Source organism: Trachemys scripta, chromosome 8 (genome assembly GCF_013100865.1).
Source record: "Trachemys scripta elegans isolate TJP31775 chromosome 8, CAS_Tse_1.0, whole genome shotgun sequence".
Classification (NCBI taxonomy): Eukaryota; Metazoa; Chordata; order Testudines; family Emydidae; genus Trachemys; species Trachemys scripta.
The window spans coordinates 35,548,546-35,573,857 of NC_048305.1; the positions used below are offsets into that span (position 1 = coordinate 35,548,546).

General features: G+C 48.4%; 1 protein-coding gene and 1 long non-coding RNA gene across 3 annotated transcripts in view; both read left to right on the forward strand.

The window, feature by feature from the left end:
* PSD2 (pleckstrin and Sec7 domain containing 2) overlaps positions 1 to 25,312 on the forward strand; it is a 171,226-nt gene that overhangs the window by 107,036 nt on the left and 38,878 nt on the right. The window contains exons 5-7 of one of the 2 annotated variants that reach the window (XM_034779779.1): positions 7,289 to 7,369; positions 8,067 to 8,179; positions 20,805 to 20,865. In XM_034779779.1, coding sequence (XP_034635670.1) covers positions 7,289 to 7,369; positions 8,067 to 8,179; positions 20,805 to 20,865 — 255 coding nt within the window. The remainder of the gene's footprint in view (positions 1 to 7,288; positions 7,370 to 8,066; positions 8,180 to 20,804; positions 20,866 to 25,312) is intronic. The other variant, XM_034779780.1, reaches the window with a different exon arrangement.
* On the forward strand, positions 9,573 to 13,290 carry LOC117881924. The gene is made up of 3 exons (XR_004646891.1): positions 9,573 to 11,102; positions 11,208 to 11,356; positions 13,203 to 13,290. It is a non-coding gene; the product is annotated as an uncharacterized LOC117881924 (long non-coding RNA).

Genomic DNA, 25,312 nt, shown 5'->3' on the forward strand with positions numbered 1-25,312 from the left:
GCGGAGCGTTCAGGGGAGGGGAGGAGGGGGAAGTGAGCTGGGGGAGAGGTGTGGACAGCTGCGGGGCCCTTTTAGGCGTGGGGCCCAATTCAGCCGAATCAGCCTAAAGCCGGCCCTGCCCCCCAGTATGGCGTACCGGCAAGAGCCGGTGCGCCGTATTGGACCGGCTTCCTCAGGTGGCAATTTAAAGGGCCTGGGGCTCCCAGCAGCGGCTGGAGCCCCAGGCCCTTTAAATTGCCGCCAGAGCCCCGCTGCCAGAGCCCCTGGGTAGCAGAGGTGGCCGGGGACCCCCGGGGCTCCGGCGGTGATTTAAAGGGCCCGGGGCTCCGCTGCGGTAGTGGCGGCTGGGAGCTCCAAGCCCTTTAAATCACCCCGGAGCCCCGCCACTGCTATCCCAGGGTTCTGGCAGCAGGGCTCAGCAGCGATTTAAAGGGCCTGGGGCTCCGCTGAAGTAGCAGTGGCCAGAGCCCCGGGCCCTTTAAATGGTCCCTGAGCCCCGGGGCTCCCAGCCACCTCTGCAGTTGGTTGCGGGCTCCCAGTTACTACTACCGCAGCTGGAGCCTGGGGCCCCTTAAATCAAGATTTAAAGGCCCCGCCCCTTCCAGTTGAGGCCCCACTCCCTGCTCAGGACTCCTTTAAATCCTTTAAGTTACTTTCACCCCTAAAGGGGAGGATCCTGGCCCTGCGAGTAAGCGCCCCACATTGTCCTTTCCATCTGACATCTGACCCCAGTTTAGGGGCAGCTTATATTAAAAGTGCCACAGTCACTCACAGGCTCCACTACAATTAGAATATTAGGCCTGCAGCCCTAACATTTACAACTCCTGCTGAAACGAACAGGAGCTCTGGACAGAGAAGGATCAGACCAGCTCGTATCATCTAGTACCTGCAGCCCCTCTTCTGCCAGTCAAAGGGCAAGAACAAACACCAATGAAGCATAGACTGCCCCATCGCAGGTGACAATCAGAGGACCTATAGGATGGCATTTCGGACACTGATTCAGAATGCTGCTTGCATTACCTGCCATGAAATAAGAATACTGAGGCCCCAGCAGAGAGCGTGTTCACAAAGCCACTCAGACAATAATGAGCATACACAGAGATGACAACTACTCTACTGCACCGTGAGCCATCAGCTGCCCTGTAGTGGGCTGGAGAGCCCCCATGGCCACACCCTTCAAACCTGGACTGGATGTGGCAATGTGACCTTCTCCCCTGGCATGTAAGTAGTTTTACTGCACTTGTTACTTACTCTTAAGAGGGAATCTCTTTGAATTCACAGTAGAGGGGCAAAGTTGAGCTTGGAGAATAACCCAATTGGTTATGTAGAATATTGTGGCTCGAGAATGGATCTTAAAACAGTGCAGTATGTATCCACTTCTAACCCTGTGCTGATATTCAGGGGAGAAATATTTGAAAGGGTCAGAACTCCTGGGTTCTGCTCCTGGCTCTGGCATAGGAGTATTAGTAACTACAACAATCTAAGAACCTGTATTAGTCACTGCTCCTTCACAAGAGGAGCAATCTTTGGAGGGGGGAGAAAACACCAGGCAGAGGTTAGATATTGGTCCTATGGGATTTTCTGCTTGGCCTGGCCCACTAGCCAAGCGAACTCTCAAACCCCTGATTGGGAGTCTTATTGCTTTCCAGGCAATGGTTTCCCTGTACTGTGTAAATTATACTATGAACTCATATAGGGCCAGACCTGGAGTCTCTCTACCCTAGGGATGCCCTGGTTGGTATCAATTTAGGACCTGATCCAGGCTCTATTCCCTCTGATCCAGTGCCCATGGAAAGCAATGGAAAGATTCCCATTGATTCCCAATGGATCTGGAATCTAGTCCTTAATCTTTCCTGAGAGAGTCATGGCTGCCAGTGAAACCTGTTTGCTAATTAACATGGTTTTTGTTTCCTTGCAGGGGCTGAGTGCCTTCAGCTGCCCCTTTTATGCACGGGTGGAGATCCATTGCAATAGATCCTCCTACTCCAGCCAGGCGCAGAGGTGGCAAGCAATGCAAACGAACAGAAGGGAGGAATGGGGACGTTTAACTTGTGCGATGCCGCGGAAGCTGGGATCTTCCAAGGCACTGGAGCAAATAGTCTCTGGGTTTAATGAAGAGGGGCTGGTGCAGGGCTTTCCCAGTGAGGTGTGTCCTGGGCTCTTGAATGTGTTTCCTGCCTTGATTTGTCCAAAGCCAGATCTGACGACCCAAAGGACACGCTGCACGACCTGCATCCTCTCCCAGCGAAGGGAAAGGGAGCGGGAGATGGAGGCCACGTCTCTGGCAGGAATGACTCTGTAAGAGTTGTGTTTTTCATTAGAAATCTCTCTGATCTATTTTGATGAGCTGTTTCTAATGCATGTAATGTGTGTATTGTGCCTGCAGCACGGGATCCGCGACACTGTACGTTCAAAATAAATACAAATGCTAATAAAATCAAGCACCACTTGCTTTATGGTGGGACTCTGTCAGATATCGTAAGCTAGGCAAGATCAAGCCACAGTAACGTGTGGATGGGAGCAGTGCTTAATATGTAATGAAAGAGGTGCTGGGGCTCAAGCAATTTTTTACATTCATAACTGATGCAGCAAGCCCAGAGGTGCCAGGGCTCTGAACTGCCAAGCCCAGAGGTGCCGCGGCTCAGCCCTGGCAAGCCCTGGCATACATTAAGCACTGGGTGGGAGACCTCCATGGAAATCTCAGGCACTGTAGGCAGTGGAGCTGGAGATGCAACTGGATGGCTCTGTTCCCTCTAACTTAACGCTAAGCCAATTCCCCAGGGTTAGGCTCAGAAATGTTGCTTCACTGGCGCAGCCTCCCTTTGGCTGACATGGAAAGCCAAGGTCCTAACCAGCTGTAGCTGCTAATGTCTCCACAGTTCTCATTACAGAAAATAAAAGTTCAAGTCCAATTCTGATTCCAAAGCCACCTAAACAAACAAAAACACAGCAGAGCCAGCAAGTTGCCCACATGGATAAACCAACAATTCCATGACCCTGAGCTCAGATCCTGCAAAGGAACCATTAACACAGCTCTGCTTGCCTTCAGTTATTAAGTCCATGAGATTCCATGCAGGAGTAAAGCTCTGCACTTGGATCCACTTGCAGGATTGGGGCCTTAAGCATACCCCTTGTTCCCCTTCTCTCTTATCCGTCTTTTGTCTGTAGTTATCTCTGAGGTTTATGTCTAAACTTGTAAGGGCTTTGGGGCAGTGATGTCCTCTATTGTGCGAAATTCCTCGCACATTTTGGACTTATAAAAATAATACCGTCATTCATTATTTGTATTAGGTAGCGCTACAAGGCCCCTTTGTGCTAATGCAGATGTTAGTCCAATGTCCTGGACAAATTGCAACATAGATCATTACATTCTGCCTCCCTAAATTAACCCTGCAATTTTCACTGCAGCCATTTTTCTCTTCCTGACCTCAGCCGTTGTGTTATGTTGTTGAACACTGTTTCACTCCAGACGCAGCAGCATTACAATGATGGATGAACGATCCCTGTGTGGCTGGCATATCAGTTTGTAAAATGCTTTGGGATCCGTTGAGATGAAAGGCTCTATATCAATGTAGGATAATTAGCATTAAGCATCACATTTTTCATGAGACTCAAAAGGGCCATCATTATATGAATTACTGGTGCTCCAAAGGGCATATGCTGTTAAGCTGAGATAATTACCCATTTCTCGCAAACATCCATCAATTATTCGTTCATTAATTTTTGGTATTAATATCAAATATTAATGGAGGCATCGCTAGGCTGCAGCGCCACAGGCAAAGAGCAAACAAGCCACATTGAGAGTTCTGAACAAGGGCTGGGTATCTCTGCAGCCACAGGAAATGCACTGGCTTTTATACAAAACTCCTTTGCCAGGATTTTCAAAACTGGAGGCATGAAGTTAGGCCCTTGAGCCCATAGTTAGGTCCCTAAATAAGTGGCCTGATTTTCAGAAGTCAACCAGCAGTTACCACTGAGCTCGGGATCAGGGCTGAAGATCGTGGCAACTGACCAGCACTTTTGAAAGATCAGGTCACTTATTTCGGTCCCTGAATACAGGGTGAGATTCTCTGCTGCCCCGAAGTGTGTGGGCAAAGGTGGCTTTCAGCTTATGACACCTTCCTACCTCCTGATTCGAGGCTGCTCCTTCTTCTTAGTGTATGCACAACGTGCCTCAGGTGGCATGTGACCAGGATTCAGCACTGAATTTGGTCCGCTGTTTGGATCGTTAGCTTCCCCGGCCCGGGTACTGATGGGGAGTGTGATGTGAACGCTGATCCATGCTTGCCTTTGAGGCTGCAGAGAGCCAGAATGGCTGCAGTGCTGTGTGCTATGCCCCTCCCTCTCATATTTGCAACACCCCGTCAGCTCCGCCCCAGAACACTCCATACACTGTGGGCCACCTACAGCAGCCCAATGCATTGCCTGCATGGTGGAAATCTCCCCTGGCCCTCAGCAGCTGTTTATGGCCCCCATACGCCACTCACACAGGGAGGAAGGGTCTGTCTACACTGCAGCACAGTTTGAAATAGCCAAGCTAGCTTTGATCTAGCTAGATCCAATTAGAATAGCAGTGGAGCCATGGCAATGCGGGATGTCCAAGCCCACCTGGGATCCTAGATATGTACTTGAATGGCTAACCCACGCTGCCACCACTTCATTGCTATTGTTATTGGAGCTAGGCTAGATCAAAGCTAGCTGGGGCGTGACTACACATGCGGCAGTCAGACCTCTGAGTGCAGTGTAGACGGAGCATTAGGAGCCTGATTCTAGGCAGCCCAGGTATAAAATCAGACCCCGATGTTCTGCTGAGGATTCCTTAGCCTGCGGCTTGACATGGCTGTTTAGGAAATAGATTGTGGTCTGCACGTGCTGGCTACATTGTACATAATGGCTCTGCAGATCATTTAAAAATTCATATGAAATGCAATGACACCAGCAAACAACGGATGAGTTAATCAGACATAAAAGGCGTTTTCAAAATATGCCCTTCGCAACTGTGTGGCGTTCCTTGTCCTCCTCCGTCCCCAACCAAAATGTCTTTCATGGGCAAGCCCTGGAGATGGAACACTATATTCAGCTGCAATTGCCATTTTGACAGGCAACATCTTCTAGATGCTTTACAGCGCCGGGAGGAACATGATTTATAGTCAGAAGAAAATGGAGCCTGTAAAAGAGACACAACAGGATCCTTTGGTTATTCTCACTCAGTGCCTCCCTTGTCAATTTGGCTTGGTTTTCAAGTTAAAATACCTGGTTTCTGTCTGCCAGGGCCGCACGCTGAACCTGGAAGTCAAGCCATGTCCTTCCCAGTCACACAGCATTAAGCCATGAAGAGAGTGCAGTAGCAGGCTGTCAGTAGCTGTGTCAGGGGCATATCGGTGCCAGGAGCTTTCAGGCACCTGAAAAGTGCATTAATATCTTACGAATGCAGTGGCTCACTGCAGTCAGAGTACGGCTCATGGATGTCACAGCACATCTTGGCCTATACGAATCTTTAACAACAGCTTTGTGGGGGCCGTTTGTACTGTCTCCTTCCACTCTGACGTGTAGTTCCTATAAAGGATGAGAGATGATAAAGAGCAGGTGACAGATGCTTTTCCTCTGTCGTTTGGAGCACAGAGGATTTGTGCCTTGATATCTATTCCAACCTGCTCTTTTTGATGGCTCCCAAGGTTCCTCATTTGGGTTCCTTCCCCTCAAACCCAACTTCAGAAGCTCTTCAGCCTGTCAGCAGAAATGTGTGGCCCAGCACTAGCAGCCAGAGTTAACGAAAGGAGCTCTACCTGTTTAGCTCACCAAAAAGAAGATCAAGCGGTGACTTGATTACAGCATATAAGAACCTTTACTGGAAGAAAACACTGGGTACTAAAAGAGTCCTTAATCTAGCGGAAAAAGGTACAAGGAAAACCAATGGCTGGAAGTTAAAGCCAGACAAATTAAACTGAGAAAGGTACCTAATTTTAATAGTGAGGGTGATTAACCCCTGGAACACATGACCAACTGAAGCGATGGAGTCTCCATCTCTTGACACCTTCAGATCCAGACTGGATGCCTTTCTGGAAGAGATGCTTTGCCCTTATGCAGACCAACACTGTCTCGTTGTTTCCTTGTATGCCTCCATTGGCCCATCTGTATCCATCTGTTGTTTCTTGTCTTATACTTAGATTGGACAGTTTTTGGAGTAAGGACTGTCTTTTTGTTCTGTTTGGACAGCGCCAGCACAGTGGGGTTCTGGTACATGATGACTAGGATTCCTAGGCGTTATGGTCATACAGATAGTAAATAATACAAATAATGATAGTCTAACACAAGAGAAATTGGGTTCAGTACAGGAGTAACTAGGTGAAATTCTCTGGCCTGTGTTTTACAGGATGTCAGTTTTATGGTCCCTTCTGGCCTTCAGATCTATAAATCTATGAACTTACCTTCTTCCATAAAGATTAAAACATGACATAGAGAATCGTTGCTGGTGAAAATTCCTGTGATTGCCAAGTAGTATTATAGATGGCCAGGTCCAGAGATGCAGCTGAGAGGGCTATTCCAAAACCCATGTTCTCCTTCAGCCCCCTTCTCACTCTTCCCCTCCCCCAGCCTCTCTTCTCACACACTCCATCCCCACAGGGAGGCCTGGTTGTCTTTCCCTGCTCCCCCTCCCACCGTTTCCTTCCATCCCAGTCACATAACAGGTGTAAGACCTTGTGTGTGTGTTTCAGTGAGCTAGTCCCAGCTGTGTACTGGCAAGAGTTACTCCATCACTCTGACATCATCAAAACAGCTCAACAAGCCTAATCCACTGGCTTTGTCTAAAGTCATTGTCTATGTCTCCCTCTAGTGGCTGGACCTGGCAAAGACCCTGCTTCTTACTGTACTTACCCGTAGCTGAACGACTCCTTCCATTCAAACGGCAGGGACTTGTGCTGGGGGTCCTAGATTCAATGCTCACCATTGACTGTTTTGTCTCTGTGTAGGCAGCCAGGGTTCACTACACAGGCAATAAAGGGGCAGATTTTCAAAGGCAACTGGGGGAGTTAGGCCCCCAACTCTGTTTTCACAGGCACAAAGGGCTGTTAGATGCTCAACTCTCATTAAACATCCATCAAGGGTCACTGAACTGCCCTTTATGCCTGTGAAAATCTACCCCAAGGATTTAAGGCGGGGGATTTTAGAATCTCTGCAAGTACCTGCTGGAAGTTGGGTTGGCCAGGAGAGGAGACTCTGAGATTCCTGTTATAAAAAGAGTGTTCTTCCCCTATGGGTCAGCTGATTGCTCCCTCTTTAATTACAGCAATGAATTTAGCAAGTTGGTAGCAGAAGAATATCTCAGTTTCTTTGACTTCACTGGTCTCACCCTGGACAAAGCACTCAGGTGAGCCGCTCTGTTTTCATTAAAGACCTACCCCAGGACGAATTGATCTAGAAGCCCCATGTTTCCAATTTGCCATGTGGTATCATTATTTGCCATGTAGTGCCACCCCGCTCATGCAGTTAAGGTTTGATTACTGATTGTGTGTATAATGATAGCTGGAGGCTGACAGATTTGTTGGGGTAACAGGAATCCCAGCTGTGGTTAAATATTTACCGTGATATAATGATCGGCACGATATGCTCCCATTGGAAACAGGGTCTGAGCTGCACGAACCACACTTGAAGGGGTTTGGGTCTGGGGTTCTAGTTAGGACCCATCTCTCTGTGGAAAACACCAAATTAAAGTAACGCCCGGTTGACCGTGAGGCAAACCCAGCCCCAGCTGGCACCATTCTCCTGTGCGAGGGACAGGGATGGATTCAGGGAGCTGAGCTGGCACGGAGCCCAGCATGCAGGATATTAGTGGAAACAGGCCATCGGGGGCAGGGCAGGGTGAGAAGATGCCACTCTCTGAGTGGGGTCACACAGAAGCACGCAGGCCGTGGGGTTGAGCTAGAGTCCACAGAGCAGCTCCACAGCTGCTCCATAGTCTTGCAGAAAGGCTGTTGCCCCTTTGCTCCCTGCACAGCTCAGGAGGGGCCCTGGGCTGTGGATTTCCGTCTAGACCCATAAGATGAAATGTCCTTTTCTATTTGCAGAACGTTCTTGAAAGCGTTCCCTCTGATGGGAGAGACGCAGGAACGGGAGCGTGTGCTGATCCACTTCTCCCGGAGATACTGCCAGTGCAACCCAGAAGAGAGCACGTCGGAAGGTACCTCCCCGCCTCCTGTCAGACACCTCACCCTCCCTGACAGTGCTGACAATGCGCGCACAGCAGCTGGTCTGCTGTACAACCAAGAGCAGAGATCCCAAAGCGCAGCCTGGGGTCTGCTGGTGGCCTGAAGGCTCCTTGCTGGTAATCTGCAAAGTGCTGGCTAGTGCTGACTCAGACAGCATGAGCAATTCCTTCCTGAAGGACAAAGCAGAGTCACACTTCAGGGAGGGGGACATTTATAAATAGTCCATAGCTAATAATTGATTAATGGATGTGACATCCAGGAGTAATCTGTGGTGTAGGTGGTTATAAACACAGCAGAACAAGGAGGTTCTAAACCATGCTTCTAAGCAACCTGTGGGCTCCCATAGCAGTCTCTGGTTATTAAAACCTCTATTAAATATTTATTAGCCTTTTATAAACGATTTAGAAATGGAACCTTAATATAAAGTGTGACCCAATAGGCTTATCTCACTAAGGGCCACTAAAATCCACAGATACATTATCCTAAGACTTCCCCATGGCAGACATTGTGGCAGATGCTACAAATCAGTGACATGATCATGTGGGGGAGAGGAGGTGATCCACTTGGTTGCAGATGGAAAGGGAGTGCCCCATAGGAGAATATCTGCATTAAGATGTCATCCACACTAGGGAAAAAGTTTGAGAACCCCAGTCTAGATTACTGGCGATGGTAACGCAGGTGTTTTCCTTACCATGACACACCTTCATGTGTAATGGTCTTGTCAGTATATTTGTTGTCTCATTTTATAGAGAAAACAGCTAAGCTTTTAATTTGAGCAACCTCCTATGACTATATTGCTGCTCCCATGATCTGTATTCATTGTTCCAACAAACCCTATAAAACGCAATTGGGGGAGGGAGAGATATTTTTTCATTTGAAATATTTATTCAAGCAATTCCCAGTACAAAGATGCGAAAAAACAGAAGGTGTGTGGGTGATGCCTACAAGATCAAAGGGATTGCACAATGAAATGCCCTGGGCATACTTTGCAAGCAGAAGTCTGGACAGCCCATTATAGTGCAGTCCTGCAAACATGAGTTTGACAGCTTTGTCATTTGTGCTGAGCATATTGTCTTCTGCTGAGAGGAGCACAGGGGTCAGGAAAAGAGATCGCCTCAAGTGAAGTTACAGGTTGATGGCGGGAATGGAGGTGGGGCAGGCTTTGGGTGGTGGGTGAATAGCCAGCATTTCACCTCATCGGACTCTTGGTTGCAATCCCTGTGAGGGAATGTTTAAATCCAAACTAACTGGCTGTTTCTAGTGGTTTCACTTGTTGTTTGATTGCACAGAAATATTTCTGTTGATAAAAGGTTTTGCAAAGTCGTATTTTTATAAAATCTTCAGGCCAAATCCTTTCAACTTCACATAGTGCTTTCAAATCTGCTTGTGTGAGTAAGTGCTACTCAACGTGAGTAAGACTAGCAGACTCTAAATGCTGGGTCTAAATTAACCATAGTGTCCATTTAACAATACTATATAACATTATTAGAAATAGCTCATGTGCATCTGCAATTCCTGACTAGCTTTGGCGATCCAAAGGGAGAACTTCTTACATTACATTGTATGTTTGCTAACTAAAATGCTAGCAAATCCAGTCTCCAATTTGGGATAGCTCCTTTCCAAATTTAGCTTGCAAAAGATGAGTGGTTTTCAGACATTTGTGAGATGGCTGAAAGTCAAACATGGGTTGAACTGAACTGTACAGTTGGTGGAATATAACATACCGTATGCAGTCAGCTGCCTAGAAGGGCAAACACCACTTCAAGACAAGATTGCAGTTACATGATGACAAAGCTATGCTGTGCAGTGAGTTATAATCAATTTGTCCTGGCTGAGTCTGCCCCTTGTGGACGGTCACCAGTCTGCGGTAGTGAACCTTTGGATTCCACCTGCTTCCAGCCTACTGGGTTTGTAGAGAGGCCAGGCACTGTCTCTGCTTCCTCCTCTAGACACACTCCCAGGGTGTAGACTGCGTGTCTGAACTCCTTCCTTGGGATGGGAGACTCCACCGGCCAACTGCTCTCGACCCCAGGATCAGTGCTGAACCTCCCAAGGCTCTTCAGTTGCTTATGCATGTTCCCATGCAGCACTTCCCTCCTGCCTCTGCCCCATGGGATGTCTGGTTTATAATTTGATTCTTCAGGAACATGTGGCTGTGCAAGGAACTTCTTAAAAATGCACACTTTACTCTTAGGGCTTGTTTACAAAGGGACAGTCAGGAAAATTAATCCGAATTCAGATTAAACTAAACCAAATTAAGGCCACTTTAATTCTGAACGAGAGTGTTCACACAGGGGTTTAATGCGGTTTAACTAATCCACTTTAAATTCACATCTTTAGTTAGTTCGGATTAATTTCCCGAGTATCCCAGTGTAAAGAAGCCCTTAGAGAGCACAGGACATTTACCAATCTAGCAAATCAGCAAACATCTTTAACACAACCCCACTCTTGAATCCTCACTGCTACTGAGTCCTTGGGATTTGGACCATGTCCTTGGGTGAAGGCAAAGCCCCACTTCCCTGGGGGAGGTCTGTTTGAGTGGTGGAATGGCTCCATTTCCTTACAGAGCATGTCATTTTCAAAGCAGTCTGTGCCACCTTTGTTTGTTTGTTTCTATACTTCTGCTGGGGATTTTCCATGCTCCAAACCCCTAGGAATTACTGGGGCAGAGTCATCAAAAGTCAATGGTTCTGTTGGTAGCAACCTCATTGTTCTACCAGGGCAGAGGAAGTGAATGTTAATGGACCTTGATAGCCCTGTCACACAGTCTCCAGACATAGCTGCCAGCTTCCTGCTACAAGATGGATGATCACCTTCACAACGACTGTTACAAGTACCAGTATTGTTCCTAAAACAGCATGGAATTCATAACTGGACCCCAAACTATCCCATAAGGTATGACTGTACAATTAATGCCAATGGCTGTTGCAAAGACTTTGGGGTTTAATGTCTCTTCTGTGAATGATCATGAAACACATTATTGTACATATTTCAAAACAGCAAATAAGTTGGTGCTGGACCGGAGGTAACCTGGCCCCTAAGAGTGGTGTTCTTGAAGATAAAACAGATTTTGACAGCAAGATTTTCTCTGACAAGTGTCATGTAGACAAGGAATTTGGGTTCTTGGAGGCTCCACTGAATGCAATTTGGTAAGTTCCTTTTGTCACATTCTTTATGTGCTTCGCTGACACATTTGTGATGAGACCATGTGTTTGACAGGTTGTTTTCCTCAAGTCACCCACCTATTTCCAGCTCTTCTATCATCATCAATGTACCTAGCCCCTGAAATGCTGGCATTGCAGCTGTGCAGTGCACCTTCCTGCATTGCCGCAGAGTATCTACCAATCTGGAGGATACTGTGTCCCTCCATCTTCCATGCATATTCCACATCACTCACTTTCACTTGATTCCATTCATGGCATTCATTTTCCCAGTGGCTTGGAGCTCAGGCCAGAGTTGTGTGCATTTTGGCCCAGATCCTCAAAGGTTTTTCGGTGCCTAACTCCCAGACCGTGGTGTCTCAGGAGATCATGTCCTCTATAGCCCAGAAGCCTGGATAGGGAAATATTACATTCCCTCTGGATAAATACAAGTTGCATCAGAGTATTTCATCAGAGTATGAGTATTGCATCAGAGTATGATTTTCTGCTCTTTATTTCTTCAGCCATGTAAAATGATGGAGTGTTGTCTATTGGTTACAGAAGTGGGGGAGGGAATCAGGAATCCCAAATTAGGTTCTCTGCTCTGCCCCTAACTCACTGTGTGACCTTGAGCAAGTCACTTAGCTTCCCTGTGCCTCAGCTGAATGCTCTGTAATATAGGGGCAATCACTTATGTCCCTCCAGGGGTCTTGTGTGGGTTAACTATAGACGGGCTGCAGCGAGAAGGTTTATCATCATCATCCTCACAGCTACATCAGTGCCAACCTTCCCCCCAGAACCTGCAATCAATCGCCACCCTGCTATGCTGGGATGCTCTGGCCCCATGAAGAGCAGTACAGATTAGGGCTCAGCCAACCCACCCCTTGGCATGGCCCTTTAAGGTTTTGGGAGTTCACAAGGGTGCAGTAAGTGGCAGAGGCAGATGCTGGCAGAGAGGAAGCAGTTCTGGGGAATAATTAGTGTTTGGGCGGAAAAACCCATTACTGTTCCTTTAAGGAGCTCGGACCAGGAACTTTGTAGTGCAGGGTGGGCAGCCTTCCACTCTCTACTACCAGGCAGTCTGAGCCCAGGAGAGCAGGGCAGAATAGGCTGTCTCCTCCCATGTAACAGAGAGAAGCTTGCACTGCACGAGGCAGCTGTCTGCCTGCTGACCCTGCCAAGGCTAGGAGAGAAAGAGTTGCCTGGGGAAAAGGGCCAGCTGGGGAGAAGCTGGCTGAGGCCTGCCACTGGCCTGAATTACACCCCAGCTCCCAGAGGATGGCTGAGGCCCTTCTCCAGGGAGCATGGAAATTATAACCCAGCTCCAGGAGACAGGGCTGGAGAGTCTGGAACTGGGGAGAGGGAGCCTACCTGAACCGTATCCGGACCCCAGCAGGGCGTGGACCTGAGGGGCTAAAGATGAGGGTTTTGTACTTTGTAGTCGAGTTAATAAATCACAGCCCACACAAAGGGGGTGTCTGTTTGTAGTACTGGCGGCTGAGTAAATGATTGAAAGAAGGAGGTGAAGGCAGTGCTCCTATGGGCCACAAGGGGCTGCACATGAGGGTTGTGCTGTGACACCTGCCCTGACAGGGACACCCCAGGAGCAGGAAGTAAGATCGATCGCCACAGTTCGTTGAGCTCTTGAAACTGCAGGCAAAGGCTTCTGGCACTGAACAGCCAACAGAGGTGGGCCATAGCTCATTCTCAGTGGATGGAGCCACTCGTTCCCCTGCCCCTCTTGCCTGGTGTGGGACATACCATGCTGCTGAGCCCTTAGGTGATTCGCTGCTCGATACGTGTACATGGAATAAGGCAAATAAAGTATGAGGTTTTGTTCTGCTCTCTTTTGCAGATCCTGCTCCTGTAGTGACCGAGGCCACAGACAGGAAAGAGAAGACAGTGTTGGGGCTGACGCTGCTACTTCTAACTGCGAAAGGAGCATTTTTTTCATCAGTGTTGTGTATGAAATGCAGCTGATACTGTTTTTAAAACCCTCCTTCTGAGAACAATAAAAAGTTCCAAACAGCAGCTGGTGACAAGACTCATTCGGAAACTGCTCCCCTGTCCTTGCTTACTGGGCATTGGACCAAGCTATGAAATCAGGTGCCACTGAGAGGACTGGTCCCCGGGTAAGACCCTGATCCAGCCAAGCACTTACACACACATGTTGCTTTGAGCACATGAGTTGGCCCATTGACAGAGCTCATGCTTTGCTGGACTGGGGGGCTGCCCAGTGCATCCGCTCCTGAACCATTCAGTCAGGGAGAGACTTTCCACTCACCTGAATGGCAGCAGGATCAAGCATTATGTTTGCAGGTGGGGGCAAAAGGTGCATGTAGCATTCATCTGTGTCCAGGCCAGGCACAGCTGTGGTCCTTTGCTCAACTAGGCACAGTGATTGCTCCTCATAGCAACTCCTAGGATGCTAGAGGTGTCCCAGTCCCCCATCCTGAAATGGACATGCTTCCTCTACATGTCAGGAAGCACTGGGGGTATCCAGATTTTTACCATATTGGTTAATAATTGAAGCTATCTGGTAGTGAAGCTGAAATGCACTTTCTACATTCCTTCTTCTCCTATGTGCTAATTGCCTTCCTCTGCAGCATGGGATACTTGCAGCTGTAAACCAGTGTAAATGGTGAATTCTCTGTTACTTCAAGTCTTTAAACCATAGTGTGAGGACTTCAGTAACTCAGCCAGAGGTTAGGGGTCTATCACAGGAGGAGTGGGTGGGTGAGGTTCTGTGGCCTGTGATGTGCAGGAAGTCAGACTAGATGCTCACAATGGTCCCTTCTGGCCTTAAAGTCCATGAGTCAGTGAAGGTGACCTGGGATTCACACCCCCTGTGCATGTGTGTGTGTTTGAGCCCATCGTTATAGGTCTGTGACATGAGGGACATTTACATGGCAGCCATTAGGCCATTGTACGCACAGGATGACGACCTCACTGTACAGGGTCAAGCAGAAGAACAGGCTGAGCAAGGAAGGGGAAAATCCCTTTTTTAAATACTCAGATCTTCAATAGCAGCAAACAGGGCCGCCCGGGGGGGCGGGGGGGGGTGCAAGTGGGGCAATTTGCCCCGAGCCCCGCAGGGGCCCCCACGAGAGTTTTTTGGGGCCCCTGGAGTGGGGTCCTTCACTCGCTCCGGGGGCCCCGGAAAACTCTCGCGGGGCCTGGGCCCCCAGAGCTTCTTCCGCTTCGGGTCTTCGGTGGCAATTCGGCGGCAGGGGGTCTTTCCGCTCCGGGACCCGCTGCCAAAGTGCCCTGAAGACCTGCGGCAGGGGGTCCTTCTGCCCTGGGACCCGCCGCCGCAGTGCCGGGTCTTCAGCGGCAATTCGGCGGCGGGGGAAGACCCCAGGCCCCCTGAATCCTCTGGGCGGCCCTGGCAGCAAAGGGCATTCAGGATACTGCTTGCCAGGGACAGTTGTTCATATGTAAATGGGTTATTTATTCAGAGTCACTCTAGGGTGGGAGGCTCCCCAATAACATTGTAAAGCTGCCTTATTAAGGGGAACGGGCAGGATTCACCCCCAGCTTGCTGGTGGGGATGTAAATTACGTCTCTCATCACCCACCTGGACCCTGTGCAGAAGGAGCATTGACCCAGGAATGAACCTGGGCCTATATACATATAAAAACCAGAGTCCTTCCCTATGTTACTGATGATGCTTGAAGAACGACATCCATGTACAACCTAGTTTTCTTCTCGCTCCTTAAAATATTTGATTCCTTTTTGCATTTTTCTCTGCGTGGGCAGTGAAAATAGGTTGGTCAGTTTCACCTTTCTTTTAGACAGTTTTGTTTTCCGGCTCCCATGCGCTAACAGGAGGCTGTAATGTTTGGGTCAAAGGAGCATATTTTATCTTAAGTTGAGCAAATAATTAATATCTTTTTCAGTTCAATGGCTGAACTGAAATTTTTTGAAAATGTCAAAATGAATTGTTTTCATTTTCAAAAAAAAAATTAAATTTTTTATTCAGCCAAAACTATTTGCCGATTCAACCCAAATATGTGACTAGTTTTGTTTGCCTGAAAAAATGCACAAATAAATAAATAAAATACATCAATAAATAAAATGGCCCAGATCTAGTTTTAAGATAGCTAAAAAGCGTTTTTAATAATGAAACCATTTCTCTGGGGGTTTATTGTAACGAACTCTGCCAGTGTCCATTTAAGCAATTGACAGCATTAGGGCGGGTTGGAAATATTGTCCAAATTGGTAGTGTTGCCTAGCGCACACATGCCTGCCTGCACATCTTAATGTAACAAGCATATGCCCACCGACCCCCACACAACTATACACACCCACCTACCCAGCGACAAACCTGCATGCAGTACATACATACACACCTCCAATAGGCGCGCACACACGTACAGCCACCCAGACACAGGTTGGTGCACACATATCTGCATACATGTGCGAACACACCCGCCCATTGACAGACCCTTGCATCACACACAAGCATGCATGCGCACGTGCCCGCACCCCCCTACACACACACAGGCTGCCAGGGTTAGAAATGAGGCCACTTGGCTGCCGTCAGCAGGCAGCTCAGAAGTACCAATTGCTCCTTTTCCCCTTTGGTTTTGAATATGCCAATTGTAGCTGAAAAGTTAATTTTCAAATCTGCCTCCAGCTTCCAGAACAGCAGAAGTGCTTATCACTACGTGGGTTTCCCCATTGCTCTGCTGAGCAGAATGGGCACAAGCTATTGTGAAGTCATAGCAATCTCATTGCTTTGATTGGTGCTGTTCCAATTTGAGTATTTTTATATTCCATTTCCCTGGGTTCGAGGGGGGAGGCGGGAGGCTGATTTCTTCTGCTGGGCTTGGCAGAGGTTTCCCCTTGCGTTTGCACTTGGGAATGTTCCTAGAGCTCTCAAATCCAAATCCAGAAGGCTCCACTCAGGTTTTCCCCAGCCCCAGCTCAGACACAGTCATGTTGCCTTCAGCAGGAGTCTGCCTGCGTCTGGAGGGAATGCAAGCTGAGTAAAGAGCTCAGGATTTGACTCCAGGATCCCAGCATTATGGAGACAGCAAATCCCTTCTCAGTAATGGGGCAGTAAGGAGCTTGGCTGTGCACTGTGATTTCATCACAAACAAAGAAATGATAGAAGGAGGAAGATCTCCCTCGCCAGTGCCCTCTTCACAGGAAGGTTTATTCCTGCTCCTGGATGCTGGTGATGCTGTTTAACCACAAAGAACTGGACTGCAGCGGCCCAAGCAATCCCACCGTACCCCCACTCCATGCAAGGGCTGGGCACAATGACACTCCCTTCGCTTCCAAGGCAGCGGGAGCCACTCCCTTCTCGTGACCATGGGGCACGCTGAGCATCCTTAGAGATGCACCTCATCCCTCTGTTCAGCAGGGGACTCTGGCAGGCACCATACCTCCTCGAGCTCCCCATGAGGCCAGGCAGGTCTGGGCACCACCTCCCTTCATGGAGCTGTTGGCAAACTCAGCCTGGCCTTAAGAGTCAATTCACAAAGCTGGACATGAGGGGTGAATATACAAAGGATGTGCCCTGTTTGGGCCACAAAGCGCAGGGTTTGTTCAGGCAGACGGAGGAAGTGGTGACCAAAGAAGCCAGAGAAGGCGGGGCTAAAGAAGAAATTCTGCCTCCCTTGCATGGGCCATGACTCCACCTCCTCTCCACACCTTTGTGGCACATGAAAAGAACTGGCCACATGATCAGGGATGCGCTTAAACCATGACACTGTGTAGTGTACAGTTTGGGGAGTTGCACTGGCCCCTGTGCAGGTGGCACTCTGCCTCTTAAATAGCAACAGGTCAGATGGTACCAATCTAGGTATTCAGAAGGCTCTGGAGAAGACGCTGCTGACCGAAGTACACAATCTCGTTTGAAGCAGCAACTCTCCAAAGGGGGCTGGAGGGACAGCACCTATCTGTAAAAAGAATACGCAGGGCCAGCGAGGGAATCCCAGAGCAGGTACAAACAGTAACGACAGAGTTACAAACACCGAGGGGGTCATGATGTGATGGGCCAAGCCAGCTTGGCTTCTGCAAAAGAACATTGTGACTGGCTCATACTCTGTTCAAACTCTTTGTTTGTTCTGACAAAATAGGGAGTACGGAACAATAGGTGGATATAATTTATTTCAACTTTCAAAAAGCCTGTGACAAAGTCCTTCTGAAGAGGTCACTAATGAAGCGAAGTCGTGGGGTTAAAGGTGATGTTCTGAAACAGTCCAAGGGACAGAAAACAGAGAGTGGGAATAAATGGTCCATTTTCATACTGGAAGGAATTAGCACCGGCGTCCCATGTGGCTCTGTACCAGGATTGGTGTCCCATAATATACTTATTAATGAGCTGGAAACGGGGGTGAGCAATGAGGCGGCAAAAATAGCAGCTGATTGAGGTTAGTCAAACCTGAAGAGGGACTTCGGAGGGACCTACCCTAGCAAGGTGACTGAGCAGCCATGTGGCCACGGAATTCACAGCTGACAAATGCAGAGTCATCCAGACTGGAAGAAAGATTCTGAATCATTCAGACCTCCACCCGGGTACTAATTTAACACTCAGGAGAAACTCCTGGGCATCACTGTGACCAGCTTAGCGATGACTTCTGCCCAATATGCAGTGAGGAGCTGAAAAGCAATCAAACATTAGGGGGTATAAAAAATGAGAGAGGCAGTGATCCTGGGGTATTACAGTGCTGTTATAGAGCCAGAGAACATTAGCAAGCTGGCCTTTATGCTAAGACCACTGAAATCATTAACGTTAGAGATGAAGTTTCTTGACACCTTAAATGACTGCTTCTTGGAGCAGCTAGTCCTGGGACCCACAAGAGGAGAGGCAATTCTTGATTTAGTCCTAAGTGGAGCACAGGATCTAGTCCAAGAGGTGAATATAGCTGATAATAATAATGACCATAATATAATTAAATTTAACATCCCTGTGGCAGGGAAAACATCACAGCAGCCCAACAGTGTAGCATTTAATTTCAGAAAGGGGAACTATACAGAAATGAGGAAGTTAGTTAAACAGAAATTAAAAGGTACAGTGCAAAAGTGAAATCCCTACAAGATGCATGGAAACTTTTTAAAGACACCATAATAGAGACTCAACTTAAATGTATAACACAAAGTAAAAAACACAGTAAGAGAACCAAAAAAGTGCCACAGTGGCTAAACAAGGGAGTAAAAGAAGCAGTGAGAGACAAAAAGGCATCCTTTAAAAAGTGGAAGTTAAATCCTAATGAGGAAAATAGAAAGGAGCATAAACTTTGGCAAGTGAAGTGTAAAAATATAATTAGGAAGGCCAAAAAAGAATTTGAAGAACAGCTAGCCAAAACCTCAAAAAGTAATAGCAAAAAAATGCTTAAGTACATCAGAAGCAGGAAGCCTGCTAAATAACCAATGGGGCCACTGGACGATCGAGATGCTAAAGGAGCACTCAAGGATGATAAGACCATTGTGGAGCAACTAAATGAATGTTTTTCCTCAGTCTTCATGGCTGAGGATGTGAGGGAGATTCCCAAGCCTGATCCATTCTTTTTAGGTGACAAATCTGAGGAACTGTCCAAGATTGAGGTGTCATTAGAGGAGGTTTTGGAGCAAATTGATAACTTAAACAGTAATAAGTCACCAGGACCAGATGGTATTCACCCAAGAATTCTGAAGGAACTCAGATGTGAAATTGCAGAACTACTAACTGTGGTATGTAACCTATCATTTAAATCAGCTTCTGTACCAGATGACTGGAGGATAGCTAATGTGACGCCAATTTTAAAAAAGGGCTCCAGAGATGATCCTGACAATTACAGGCCAGTAAGCCTGACTTCAGTACCAGGCAAACTGGTTGAAACTATAGTAAAGAACAGAATTGTCAGATACATAGTAGAACATAATTTGTTGGGGAAGAGTCAACACAGTTTTTGTAAAGGGAAATCATGCCTCACCAATCTACTAGAATTCTTTGAGGGGGTCAACAAGCAAGTAGACAAGGGGGATCCAGTGGATATAGTGTACTTCGATTTTTAGAAAGCCTTTGACAAGGTCCCTCACCAAAGGCTCTTAAGCAAAGTAAGCTGTCATGGTAAGCTGTCACCTCTCATGGATTGGTAAATGGTTAAAAGATAGGAAACAAAGGGTAGGAATAAATGGTCAGTTTCAGAATGGAGAGAGGTAAATGGTGTCTGTACTAGCACCAGTGGTGTTCAACATATTCATAAATGATCTGAAAAAAGGGATAAACGGTGAGATGGTAAAATTTGCAGTGGATACAAAACTACTCAAGATAGTTAAGTCCCAAGCAGACCGCGAAGAGCTACAAAGGGATCTCACAAAACTGGGTGATTGGGCAACAAAATGGCAGATGAAATTCAATGTTGATAAATGCCAAGTAATGCACATTGGAAAACATAATCTCAACTATATGTATATAAAATGATCTGGTCTAAATTAGCTGTTACCACTCAAGAGAGAGAGATCTTGGAATAATTGTGGATAGTTGTCTGAAAACATCTACTTAATGTGCAGCAGCAGTTAAAAAAGCTAACAGAATGTTGGGAATCATTAAGAAAGGGATAGATAATAAGACAAAAAATATTACATTGTCTCTATATCAATCTATGGTACACCCACATTTTGAATACTGCATGCAGATGTGGTCATGTGGCCATCTCAAAAAAAATATATTGGAATTGGAAAAGGTTCAGAAAATGGCAACAAAAATTATTAGGGGTATGGAACAGCTTCCGTATGAGGAGAGATTAATAAGATTGGGACTTTTCAGTTTGGAAAAGGAACAACTAAAGGGGGATATGATACAGGTCTATAAAATCATGACTGATGTGGAGAAAGTAAATAGGAAAGTATTATTTACTCCTTATCATAACACAAGAACTAGGGGTCACGAAATGAAATTAATAGGCAGTAGTTTTAAAACAAACAAAAGGAAGTATTTCTTCACCTGTGGAGTCAACCTGTGGAACTCCTTGTCAGAGGTTTTTGTGAAGGCCAAAAGCATAACAGGGTTCAAAAAACAACTAGATAAGTTCATGAAGGATAAGTTCATCAATGGCTATTAGTCAGGATGGGCAGGGATGGTGTCCCTAGCCTCGGGTTTTGTCAGAAGCTGGGAATGGGCAACAGGGGATGGATCACTTGATGATACCTGTTCTATTCATTCCCGCTGGGGCACCTGGCATTGGCCACTGTCAGAAGACAGGATACTGGGCTATATGGACCTTTGGTCTGACCCAGTAGGGCCGTTCTTATGTAACAAGCCCACTACATACCCTCTCATTGGACCCAGCAGCACTGCTGAGTGTATTGTTAAATCCAACAGCATGAAAACTTTCACAAAAAGCCACAGTTTGTCTCCCCTTCGCACTGGGGGAGCTGAGATGATAGAGGGGTCGAGGTGCTCTGAGGACAACAGTCTGGAGAGCGCTAATTAAGAGTCATTTGCATTTTTTGTGTGTTTCAGATGGGATTCATACACTGACCTGTGCCCTGATGCTGCTAAACACAGATCTTCATGGCCACGTAAGTAGAGCTTATCGAGGCCTCGTTCCTTCTTTCCTTCCTCCCCAAGTCTTTACCGTTCTGTGGGCCATGCTGCCGGAGTACCTGGAGAAGCAGGGTGGGTCAGAAGAGAGCACTCTTGAGACCAGGCCAGGTGAATGCCCAGCAGTGCCTGAAAGACAGCCCTGGAGACAGAGCCTCTGTTTGTGTCAAGCCCCACATAAGTCAATGGCAAATCTCCCATTGGCTTCAATGGGGCTAGGATCTGGCCCTTTTGGTATGGTACAGGTCCAGCCCAGTTAGTGGCAGTGTACCTTTGTTCCCAGTCTGTCCTGCCGGGGAAGGACCCTCTGGAGCTGGGGGCAGAGGGACATTGGCTCCCCTTGACCATTTGCTCCTGGGGGTGAGCTGAGATATTGCCATTGATTGGGGGATGGTTGTTACAATGGAGGCACCTGAGGCTAAATTCACCCCAGCTGGTTCTCTATTGACTTCAGCAGAGTTCCCTCCATGCACAAGTCTGATCCCTGCTTGCTAGGACCTGGACTGAGATCCTCCCTCCCCCCAGCTCATGTCACACAGCACCATGCACTGAGCACTGTGAGATGCATTGGGTCACCTCCCACAGCAAAGCATGCTGCAGCAGGACGGCGGGGTATAGGGGACCCAGGCCACTGATTGGAGGCAAGGCTGGTCTGACAATGGCAAGAGGGTATTTAGGGCGATTTCACCAGGTGCCAAAGGATTCCTAGCGCTGCACATGGTCAGAAATGAGCATCTTCACAGCCAGGCCATGTATGAGAGGGGAAACCTAACTGACTGTAGGGTAGTAGCATTTGAAAACAGGGAGCCCAGGAAATGCACAGAAAAATGACTGGCATCCCAGTCCTACCCCATGAAGGGGATGGTCCTGTTACCTTTGACTCCAGCAGGAGCACGGTCCTGGGACATAGGGTGTGGTCAGCATTGTTAGTCTGCCCCCAAAGGCATTGCTGATCTGACCCCAAGCCTGTATGTCGCACAGGGGCACAGCGTGAGGAAATGCCTGTGGGCAGTGAGTCTCAAATCAGTCCTCATTTGGCTCTCCTAGGAGGAGAGAACCCTAGGCCCTGGATTCCCCTTGACATGCATGGATCTCCGGACATCCTGTAGGGGCTGTTCAAATGCAGGTCTGTGCTCTGCACAGCTGTTACAGTTGGAACCACATTGCCAATTGCTCACCTGGCTGCCACTGGCCCTGGCCCCTCCCACCATGGGTCAGCATTCCCTGCCTTCCTATATCCATGGGTAGGGGGACCAGATAGCAAGTCTGAGAAATCGGCATACGGGGTGCAGGGCAATAGGCGCTGATATAAGACAAAGCCCTGAATATTGGGACTACCCCTATAAAATCAGGACGTTTGGTCACCCTACCCCTGTGTTTTAATCCCGGGTTCGCTGGGGGGGGGGGGGGGGCAGACTGCCCTCTTCCCTAGAGTGAGCCCAGAGAGCCTGCTCACCTCACATGCATAAACTAGCAAAGGCCAAGCACAGCTTCACCCCTGTGCAGCCCCATGGATGGCAGTCATGCCTAGGGGCCAGGCAGGGGGCTGGAGAGGTGTGGCCATGAGCTAGCTCCTCCCACACACTAGCCCCCAGCAATAGCAAGGCTTGCCAGGAAAGGGATTTTGCCTCCGAAGGCAGGCATCTCCTTAGTGCCCCCAGTGCGCAGTCTGGCCCTTAGATCTTTAATTAGCTTTCTGCATGCAAGCCCCCATGTCCTGCTCCCGTGTGAACCCCTCCTCAGTGGGGTGAATCCAGCCGGGAGCTGAGCTGCCCCCCCTTGCAGAGCTTGTAGGTGCAGTGCGGCGTGTCTCAGCGGACTATGCGGGTGCTGGGGGTGAGGGGTGTGACCAAGGCATTACCAGGAGCGGGCCGGGCTCGCCTGGAGTGCAGTCACCAGCCTGCTGCTCTGGCCTTCCAGCTGGATGTTGAGTTCTCACACCCATGTTCTCAGCGTGCGGTGGTGGGGACCAGGTGTTTGCACCAGCACCGCCCCTAGAATGAGCCATCTGGCTGCAAACGCTCATTGACGGCAGGATCACAGCCGCCCTCTGCCACTGAGCCTGGGGGGAGAGGAGTGAGCGCTACCCCCAATGGCATCCATAGGGCCTCACAGGCCACAGCCCGAGCAGCCCGCTCAGATGCTGTTCTGCTGCGCCCGCCGCTCCCTCCTTCACACACACGCTGCTCATGGGATTATTATTAGTTTGAATGTGTGCGTTTTTAGGGCCAGATCAGATTTGGCTGCAATTCTGACAGAGGCACCCCTGTGGCCCGCCCCACCCATGTGCTGAGAGGAGGTTTCTTCCTGCCCCTCAGGCTGGGAGGACAAGGAAATAATGTCCTGCAGATGGAGTGAGGCCGGAGAAGTCTACACTGAGCTAGCAGCCAAATGGATTTTCAGGTTCAATCACAGATCTGCATAAGGTTGAGAGAGAGGTTTAAGGCTGTCTGGGCTCCGGGGCGCCATGGGGGGGTGTGGATTAAATTTGAGTGGCACTATGACCCCGTTTGCCTGGGTAGGACACCCCACCTTTGCAACCCTTCTGGCACCCAGGGGCTTGGGCATCCCCAGCCCCCGGGGAGAAGTGGAGATGGGGGCTCCAGACACTCCCAGTCTGCAGGACGGTGGGAGGACTGGATCCTTTTGGTGCTTCCTGGGGAAGCGGAGATGCATAAGGAGGATGGGGCTGGCCCCTGGTGGGGTTGGCGCTCTTCAGAGTGACCGTATCGTTGTGGAGGAGCTTGCGGCTGGGTATGGGGCAGGGAGAACTCAGAGCTGGGTGTAGGACAACATGGGGGAAGAGCGCAGGGCTGGTGCCGGGGGGAGAGCTTGCAGCTGGCTGCAGGGCAATGTGAGGGGAAAAGCTCAGAACTGGGTATTGAGCAGCTGGAGTGAGGGGTGTGCGGAGCTGGAGGGAGGGGGAGTGGATGTGGCTGAGGGTAGTGAGGAGTGTGGGGGAGAGAGCACGGGGCAGGGCACAGGGCAGGGAAGGAAGAGCTCTGGGCCCCCGCCTTAGGAAAATTCTGGTTGCAGCCCTTTCTGGGATGTGTATCCTGCAGCAGAGGGCAGGAGAAGGGCCTGAGGAGCAACTGACATACCATAGGGCTTCAGCCTGCCATGAAACAGATAAGCCAGTCAGGAGGATATTTAAACAGGGACACAGGACACAGGTCAAAAATAATGGGCAAGATCCTGCTTAGCCCTGGGCCCCCAGCAGCACAAGGGCATCTGGCATGTTGCACGGCCGCCCTCAACCTCCCATCTGCTGGGGCAATTGCAGGTGCCATTTTCTCTGCTCCACGCTCAGCTGTATTCCATGGGGGGCTGCTGTGCCCAACTTTACGGTACCCCACTGCCATGAGGACATTGAAATGCATGACCAACCTGAACAATTTTCTCGGAATCCAATCCAAGCCATTGGCTAGCGCCCCGCTTGGCTTAACAATGACACGGCCAAGCTTCCAGCTGCACAATGACTAGATGCTAGAGAAAGAGAGAGGTTTCGAAGCCCTGATGTCAGAGCTACATCTAAAATAAGCTACAGAGAAAAAAGAAATTGCAGTGCAACAGAGACAGAAGCAGCACAAACAGCAAATGTCTCATTGCCCTCCGTTAGCAAGAGTCCCTAATAGAATGTGTGTAGCGCCCTGCATTACAAGGCTACCATAAATAACATTCTGGGATCTCCCAAGGCTGGCAGGACTGACCTACTGGCTAATAAATCACAGGTTCCCAAGAGTAGTGTATGTGCTATATAGCATAGATAGCATTACATTAGTCACCGGCTAGATTTCCAGATGCCCGTCAGGAAAATAAATATGCACTGAGCATGGTGTTTCATGCTCTTTAATCTGGGTTTGGAACAGGATTGTGCATGAACAGCACATCTCACAAATCCTTTGTCTGAACTGAGTACAACTGGTCTACTTTCTTTTTCATCAAAGCATTTTTTCCCCCCAACCAACAATGGCTTTCCAGCCAAAACACAAAATTCCCTTTCAGTCAAAATATTCAATTTTTTGGATGAAAAACCAATCCCTACAAAATTTTACAGAAAATGGGAATTTTTTCAAAGAGCCAAAACACTTGCAGTTATGGTTTTTCACAGGGAAAATGTTCATCGTAAATTTCAAAAGCAACATTTTTTTTCTAACTGTCCAGGGACAACAATTGATATTTTGTGATCGGCTGTAGAAATGAGGATCAATGTGAGTTTCCTGGGCTAAGGAGGTTTCCCTTCGCTGTGGAAGTTCTTTTCTATATTTTTCTGCATGTGTGACATTAATTTCTTCTTCTCCTTCTTCTCCTCCTTTTTTCCTCCTTCTGCTCCTGGATCCTCTCTTTCTGCTCTTTAACCCTTTGCCAGGTGGTAAGTGCAGTGATTGTAGTGCTTTGCTTGAAGTATTGGCATTTGATTTGGTTTT